This window comes from Accipiter gentilis, chromosome 28 (assembly GCF_929443795.1).
Source record: "Accipiter gentilis chromosome 28, bAccGen1.1, whole genome shotgun sequence".
In the NCBI taxonomy this organism is placed as follows: domain Eukaryota; kingdom Metazoa; phylum Chordata; class Aves; order Accipitriformes; family Accipitridae; genus Astur; species Astur gentilis.
Window position 1 is genome coordinate 995,511 of NC_064907.1, and position 7,370 is coordinate 1,002,880.

At 58.1% G+C, this 7,370-nt stretch overlaps 1 protein-coding gene across 1 annotated transcript; it reads left to right on the forward strand.

Moving 5' to 3' along the window:
- The first annotated feature begins 380 nt into the window (after positions 1-380).
- LRRC73 (leucine rich repeat containing 73) lies at positions 381-7,018 on the forward strand. The gene is made up of 6 exons (XM_049831199.1): positions 381-1,082; positions 1,537-1,697; positions 2,699-2,821; positions 4,056-4,156; positions 4,811-4,994; positions 6,543-7,018. The coding sequence occupies exons 1-6, from the start codon at positions 811-813 to the stop codon at positions 6,611-6,613; spliced, it is 912 nt and encodes a 303-aa protein (XP_049687156.1). The 5' UTR covers positions 381-810; the 3' UTR covers positions 6,614-7,018.
- The last annotated feature ends 352 nt before the right edge of the window (positions 7,019-7,370 follow it).

The following is a 7,370-nucleotide window of genomic DNA, read 5'->3' on the forward strand; positions in this document are numbered from 1 at the left end:
CAGAGTACACCATAGCCCAACGCCTTTGGCCCTTTCCTCACGCAGGAGCCGGGCTGACAGCAGAGCCCTTCCCAGGGGCTCCTCCCACCCTCCCTCCTGCGCCCCCTCAGCGCCAGGGACGCAGCCCCCGCCGGCCTTGGCCCCGCCATCGCCTCCGGGCGGCAGGCAGGAGCCAGCGGGCGCCGGCGTCGCCCTTCCCGGAGGGCGCCGGAGCCCAAGATGGCGGCGGGGGACGCCAGGGTTGGGATGGGGCACTCCCTCCGCGTCCGCCCCCTTCCGCGCGCAGGCCGCCCCGCCCGGCAGGGGGCCGGGGGTGAGGGCGGCGGGCGGTGGCGGCCCGCCCCGGGCGGTAGGAGAGACCGGAGCGGCGGCAGGGAAGAGGCGGGGCGGCCCGGCAGGTGCGGGCGGAGCGGGGCGGGGAGCGGTGGGGCTGCTCGGCCCCGCCCGGCGCTGCTGGCGCAGCGGGGCGGCGCGGCCCCGCAGGGCTCAGAGCCCGGTGCCGGTCCGGATTAGCCCCCGCCGATGGCTCCCCTGGGTCTCGCCGCCCGCGGAGGGGCGGCGGCCCCGCCGGGTGGAGCGGGGCGGCCCGGCGGCCGCCGGTAAGGCTGCGCGGTGACGCCCCCGGGGCCGCGGTGGGCCGGGCCGGGATTGCCCGGCGGCGGCGGCAGCAGCAGCGGCGGCGGTGGTGGCGGCGTTGGCGCCCGCCCCGGCCCCGGCCCGCAGCGCGCAGCGCGGCTCCCCCCCGGCGCCCAGCCGCCGCGACGGGATCGGCGGGCGGCGGCGGGCGGCAGCTCCCCGGGCGGGGGGAAGATGCTGCCGGGGTCCATCCAGATCTCCGGGGAGACACTATCGGGGGCGGAGATCCGGGACATCTGCGAGAGCCTGCGGGAGAACTCGGTGCGGCTGCTGTCGCTGCGGGGCTGCCAGCTCTCCGAGCGGGACTTCGGGCATGTCTGCCGCGGGGCGGCCGAGTCCCGCTCCTTGGCCCAGCTCAACCTCAACCTGGGCATCGTGTCCAACATCAATCGCGTCAAGCAGCTGGCCGAGGCCCTGAAGACAAACCGCTCCGTCCAGTCCCTCTTGTGAGTACAGCGGGGAGGGGGATGCCCCTGGCCCCCTCCCGGACGGGGATGGGTCTTTTGGGGGCTGGCAGCTCAGGGCCAGCCCCTGAATTTAAATCTAGTCGGAGCAAAAACACCCTTGACGTTGCGGACGGTAACCTGGTTGCCCTTCACCCAGCTGGGAGAGAGCCACCTCTGCCCCTGCCGGCTGGGCACGGCCCTGGCTTTCAGTGCCGGGCCCTCCAGCCTGGTTGCCCAGTGGTAAGGGCTGCCCCTGCCCTGCTGGCATCCTGGCCAGGAGAGGAGGGCCACCGTAGCGGCCAGCTGACCCTTGCAGCAGAGGCTTCCTAGCACTTTTTCCCCACTTGGGGTTAGGATTTGTCATCCTCCTCATTCGTCTGCTTCTCCTGGCCCATCAGGTTAGTTAGTCCCCAGGAAGAAGGCTCCATAGTAATTTTCCCTTTTACCTGCACAGCCTCCATGGGAGTCCCCTGACAGATGCAGGCTTGGCCCTCCTCAACCCTGCTCTCTCCATCCATCCCTCGCTGGTGGCTCTGGATCTAGGAGACTGCATGCTGGGTGATGAAGGCATCAACCTTATCTGTGGGCTCCTGCCGCCTGACGGGGCCAAGTCCGGTAAGCACCAGGGGCCATGGGTTGCACAATGACTGGTGGAGCTTTCACGTAGAGCAGATGCATGCAGCAGTAAATCCTCAGCCCTGGAGGAGGCAGGCTCTGTAGTTTGCCTGGGCCAAGGAATTTCTTTCCCCAACTTAAGTAAAGCAGAAAAGCCAAGCAACAGAAGAGCTGTTCCCTCGAGCAGGCATGGGTTTTCTGCTATTGATCTGTCCTGCTGGCAGTTTGGAGCTCAGGGACCAACAGGTTGCTTCTGGTTCATGACAGGAGCATTTGAAACTGGAGGAGGGGACAGTTTGGGTTTTGCATTTGTGTGTTGATAATGACTATAGATAAATATATGGTGTGCCCCCACCTCAGCACTTGGCTTCACTGTCAGTGCCTCGGAATCGTCCCTGCTTGTGGGCGCACTCTGTGAGTGTGTAGTTGCATGGTCATAGCCTTAGTGTCAAGACTCAGATCTTTGCAGGGGATGATCTTTGGTGGTCAGAAGCCTTTGGTGAGCCAGTTAAGCTGAGAGTTGGCATGAGGTAACACCACCCCTCTCTCCTGACTCTCAAAGTGCTTTCTACCTCCCCCCAGCACCTTCTCCTCTGTGTGCTCACAGTGCCACTGATGCTGTTATCTCTCTGGCCACCCCTCCCAGGTGCACGCTTCTGAGCCTACTGTCCCCATTATCCTCTCCAGCCTATCGCCTTGTGCCACCTCCTTCTCCTAGTCAGTTGCCTCGCACACCCCTTACTTTTTTCCGTTGTTTGCTATTTAGGGTAAGCAGGACACAGGTTGGGAGAGCAGAGAAATGGGGTGGTCACAGCATGGGCAAATGAAGGGCTTACTGCTGAAGTGACATATGTGATGACAGTTGTCAGAGCAAACCAAACCCTTTAGCCTGTCAGAGTACAGGGGACACGACTCAAAGTTGTTCAGGTTAGCTGAACTAGCTCCCCTGAGACTGCTTTAGTGACCCTAAGGCTCTGGTTTGGCTTCTCTCTCTTCTCCAGGCCTCAAAGAGCTAACGCTGAGCGCCAACCCAGGTGTCACAAGCAAAGGCTGGGGACGCCTGGCCATTGCAGTGGCTCACAGCTCACAGCTCCGCGTGCTGAACCTGGACTACAACCCCCTAGGTAAGCTGGGGGGCCAGGAAGGAGGAGCAGGGGACGCTGCACTCCTGCCTCTCAGTATTCGTGCAATTTGCGCCAGTGGGTGGATGGGGAACAAGCTCTAGAAAGGTGGTGGAGCGTCACCGGAAGGATGGGGCAGTTTCTTGCATAGGTGCCTTCTGATCGCCAGCAGTGAGTTGACCCTGCCAGGCACCTTCGGCTGCAGGAAAAGCCAGCCTTGCTGCTCTGCTTGTGTGAGGTGGCCATGTGCCCTGTGGGGGGGTGCAGAAAGGAGGTTGTGCCTTGCCCGCTCCAGCGCCTTTGTCGGCACGTTTGACCCTCCACACCTCCTCTGTTCCTGAAGTGCCGATGTTCCTGGGTGCCGATGCTAGCTTGGCACACGCAATGTGTCCCTGTGCTCCCCCTTCATCTTCCGAGCAGAGCAGGGAGGAGGAAGAGGAGAGCCTGGCACTCGTTGCCATGGAAACCAACTCTCTCCAGCTCTGCTGCAAGGTGGTGAGGAGGAGACCAGGCCATGCCTCCCTGAGCATCAGCAGGGCGCTCCCCTCCTCACCCTGTCTGGAAACAGAGCCTCCCTCCAGGCCCTGTCTGTCTGACCAGGTGCCTCCTCTTGGGCAGGAAAGGCCCTAGGGTGTTACCTGACAGCAGCTTGGTTTTGGGTTTTTTTCCAAGAGAACGTGTCACAGTTGTACAGTATCTTGGCACTCACCGGGAAATGTCAGGAGACATGCTGGAGTTTTGTCTCTTTACCAGCATCAGTGTTTAATGCTCCTGGTCCTGCTGCATCCACCCCCAAAAGTATGCCCCCTTTCCAGGGAGGCAGTCCATCAGCTCATGCAGAGTCCTCTGTCTGGCTCCAACCTCACCCTGGACTGAGGTATTCAGCTCCTTGTTCTGCATCTGGGGTGTCTTACAGGGACTGTTAAAGGCCCTCCCATCCTTGAGTAGGAAGGAGATTTGGGAAGATAGGTTTCCTTGTGGAATAAAAACAATTTCACTGTGTTCCCTTGATAATCAGTGATTGTTCCCATAACCACAAAATGCTGCGCCTTTACCTTGTCTCTTTTCTCAGTTAACAGCTTTTTTTTTCCCTTCAAGGTAACTGAGATTTGGAGGTTCTCTGATGGCAGAAATACTCAGAGGATGTTTCCATGACAGCTCTAGGCCCGTGAAGGCATGTGGTATTACATGCAGGAAGGCAGGCACTGCTGACAACCCCCGTTTCCTTCTCCCACAGGTGACCAGGTAGCAGGGATGCTTGCTGTTGCTGTGGCCTCCAGTCGAACCCTTGAAGTTCTGGACTTGGAGGGAACAGGACTTACCAACCAGTCAGCCCAGGTATGAAAGCCTACAGTTACTGTACAGCATCACTGACATCCCAAGGGCATAGGTCTTGGCGGTCTGTAGAGGCCTTAGGACCTATACCTGCCTCCACCCCCCTCCCCGAGTCCACATGCAGCCCCATCCCTCCCTGTGCCCAGGGGTGCTGTTACATTTGGTCACAGGAGGAGCTCATAAGCCACAGCTCTGACATAGGCCTCCTGGATCTCCCTCAAGTCAGCAGGGAGAAACACGTGGCTCTATTTGTAGTTTGGTATTCTTGGAAGAAGTAAGGAACTTGTGACTGAGGATCAGAGAGCTAAAGCTCTGTGGACAGATAGGGGCCAAGGCTTGGTAGCACAGGCTCTCCTCTCAGAGCCCCAGCTCCCAGTGGTGAGAGGGGACTAGCCTGGATATGTGGCAGCAACAGGGTGTAGAGCAGTCCCTTCTTTAGATACAGCCAGGAAATCCAGGCTCAGCTTTTCCCACAGAAAGATGGGAAGTCCTCAGGCTCTCAGAAAGCCTGGTGAAAGGAGGTCAAAATCAAGGAAAGGTGGAGGTAAGAGGAGGAGGGCTGGAGTTTGCAGGGAGACAGAGCATTGAAGCTCTTTCCATTCAGCCTAACTGCTGTTTGTGCTGCTTGTTAGCCTGTTTATCTCACTCTCCATGCAGACCTTGCTGGACATGGTAGAGAATTACCCCACAGCCCTACGGACACTCATCCTGGCAGAGAACAACATTAGTCCTGAGCTGCAGCAGCAGATCTCTGACCTGCTCTCAGAGGGTGAGGAAGAGGAGGAGATGGAGGCTCGTGAAGTCACAGCCAGGGAGAAGAACCCCTGGATCTGCCAGAACAGTAAGAGCTCTGGGACCTGGGCTGCGGGGAGGGGCTGACAGGCAGGAATTGGGGTGTCTGAGGTGTTTCCAGCACCACTGGCCTCTCATGGTGGGGTTGCTGAGTGGGGTCTGTTCCTTCTCCCTGTGAACTGGAATTCAGACAGCCTCCAGGCATGATCTTCATGTTAAATAGTGTTGGGCTGAGCCGTGCTTGGAAAAGCAGCCTCCAAGGGCAATGCGGCTGCTGCAGAGTGGAAGCAGTACCTCAGAGGCGTTTCCCTGATGCTGCAGGAACGAAATCTTTGTGCAAAGTCTTAAAACTCAAGGGCAGGAGCATTAAAGATCTTGGGGGCCTTTGCCAGATATCCTAGCCAAAAGTCATGTCATTCCTCATTGCAACCAGAACAGCATCAGCTGTTCCTATCTCTGCATCCCAAACATGTGAAGGGTTAGCCAGGTGCTACAGCCTGTCTGTTGCTTGTAACAGAAAAAGGGGTATATTATGGAGATAGCAGTAACCTGTTGTGTCATGTTTGTATATGTGATATTGTATATTGTCATGACTACCTTGTGATCCTGCTGGTTTGTTGTTTTGGGTTTTTTTTTTACCTTTAGCTGTCCTTCCTCCCTCCCAATTCTCATATTGGACTAGCAGCAGACAAGCACAACCACTGCCTGGGCCTCAAAACATCTGGATGCTCATTTATTAGAGCCATAAAAAGTTTTGAATGTGTAGGACTCTGGGTCTGAAGTACATGGGCAGTAAAGACCTCCTCCCTCGCATCCAGGGAAAAAAAAAAAAATTCTGTTTAAAAAGGCTTCTGGATGGGAAACTGGTACCCTGCTGAGTTTCTTATTTGCTATGCATGTCCATCCTCCTTGCAGCTGATTCACTTGGCGTGGGGAGAGTCGCAGTGTTCCTGGCTGGCACTCTATGCCATCGCAGAGCCAGCAAGCTGCCCTCACCTTCCTGAGGCAGGGAGGGGAGGGCTGCACAAACCCTCCATTCATGCAGCGCAGAAAGTCAGGATTTCCAGGCCTTTGCTGCCATAAAATGGCTGCTTGCCTGCTGCATTCCCTGCTCTTGGGAAGGCAACACCACCACCCTACGTGGATTTGGTTGGCTTGCAGCCTGCTAGCCTGTCCCACCTGGACGCTCTCTCTAGCTGAAAAGACACTTGGTGAGTGCAGATTTAAAGGTCTACGCAGGGCTGGGTAAAGGCATGGCTGGATCAGCACGAGTATCACCTGCAAGTGTACATGGGGAGGGTTCAGAGCTGATGTTCTTCTCGATAGCCAATACAACAAATGCAGATCCCCACCCTGGGCTCTTGCTGCTGTCTCTGCCTTCCTCGCCTCCCCCCCCCCACCCCCCCCCAAACATTGCTTCTGTTCTGCTGTGTGGCCAGAGTAGACCTAGTTACTACTTAATCTCACAATCCTCTCAGCAGTTCACTTCCCATCCTGCAGTGCTCTAATTCCTCATCCTCACCTCTGGATCTGGAGTACAGCCCTGCACTCTTGTGCAGCCCAAATGGCTCATGGTTTTCTCCCTTTCTTGCCACAGATTCCAGCTCCCAGATGGTCCTGATGACATCAGGTCTCGGTGACAGCCTCTTAGCAGAAACAGAAATGTAGCTGGGCTACCCTGCCTGCTTCTGCCGAGAAGAGCACCATGCCCACTGGAGGAGCGTGCGTCTGGCAGCCCCCCTGCCTGCTGGGGGCTGCCCCAGCCATCTTCTTACCCATTTCACGTCCTGTTGATGCCTCCCTCAGTGCTCTGACTGCCAGACCCTGGTCCGAGCGAATCTCTACACACGTCTCTGTGTTGTCACACGCCCCGTCGGCCGCTTGTGATTGTCCAGTCGCTGCATGTGTAGCTCATGCTGCCCTGCCCTCCGCTCCCACGCCCGGCTGTGCCTGCAGGGCACAGGCTGTATTTATTCAGATGTGTATAAGAGATGTTCTTTCTATTGCTTGTACTGCTGTCGCGATGAGAGTTTTATAAAGGTCACAGATGTGGCACCACTCATGGTAGTGTGAGCCTCTGTCACTGCGGCCCCGATAGGGCAGGCGTCCACATGTACCGGCAGCAGCCAGCTGCCAGGAGCATGCAGGAGCCATGCGGGGGGCTCGGGGCGTCAGCAGGGGGCAGTAGCCCCTCGCCCCCCCGCTGCCAACCCGGCTGGCAGGGAACCGTCCTTGCAGGGGCAGGTTCTCCACGATGTGTGCCCGGCCCTGGAGGGAGGTCGATCACTGCCCAGTTTGCAGTCCCCAGGCCTTCCCTCTGCCCAGGAGGTAGAGGGCTGGACTAGAGTCCAGCTGCAGGGAGCTTGGTACCAGCCGTGCACCTATGGTGAAGGCTTCAGCCTGCACCAGCCCTGCAGGTTTCACT

Bases quoted from the DNA above. Each gene is read 5' to 3' on its own strand.
- LRRC73 (XM_049831199.1), top strand. From the start codon at position 811: ATGCTGCCGGGGTCCATCCAGATCTCCGGGGAGACACTATCGGGGGCG. The intron at 1,698-2,698 runs GTAAGCACCAGG...TCTCTTCTCCAG, and splicing joins GCCTGACGGGGCCAAGTCCG to GCCTCAAAGAGCTAACGCTG. The intron at 2,822-4,055 runs GTAAGCTGGGGG...CTTCTCCCACAG, and splicing joins CCTGGACTACAACCCCCTAG to GTGACCAGGTAGCAGGGATG.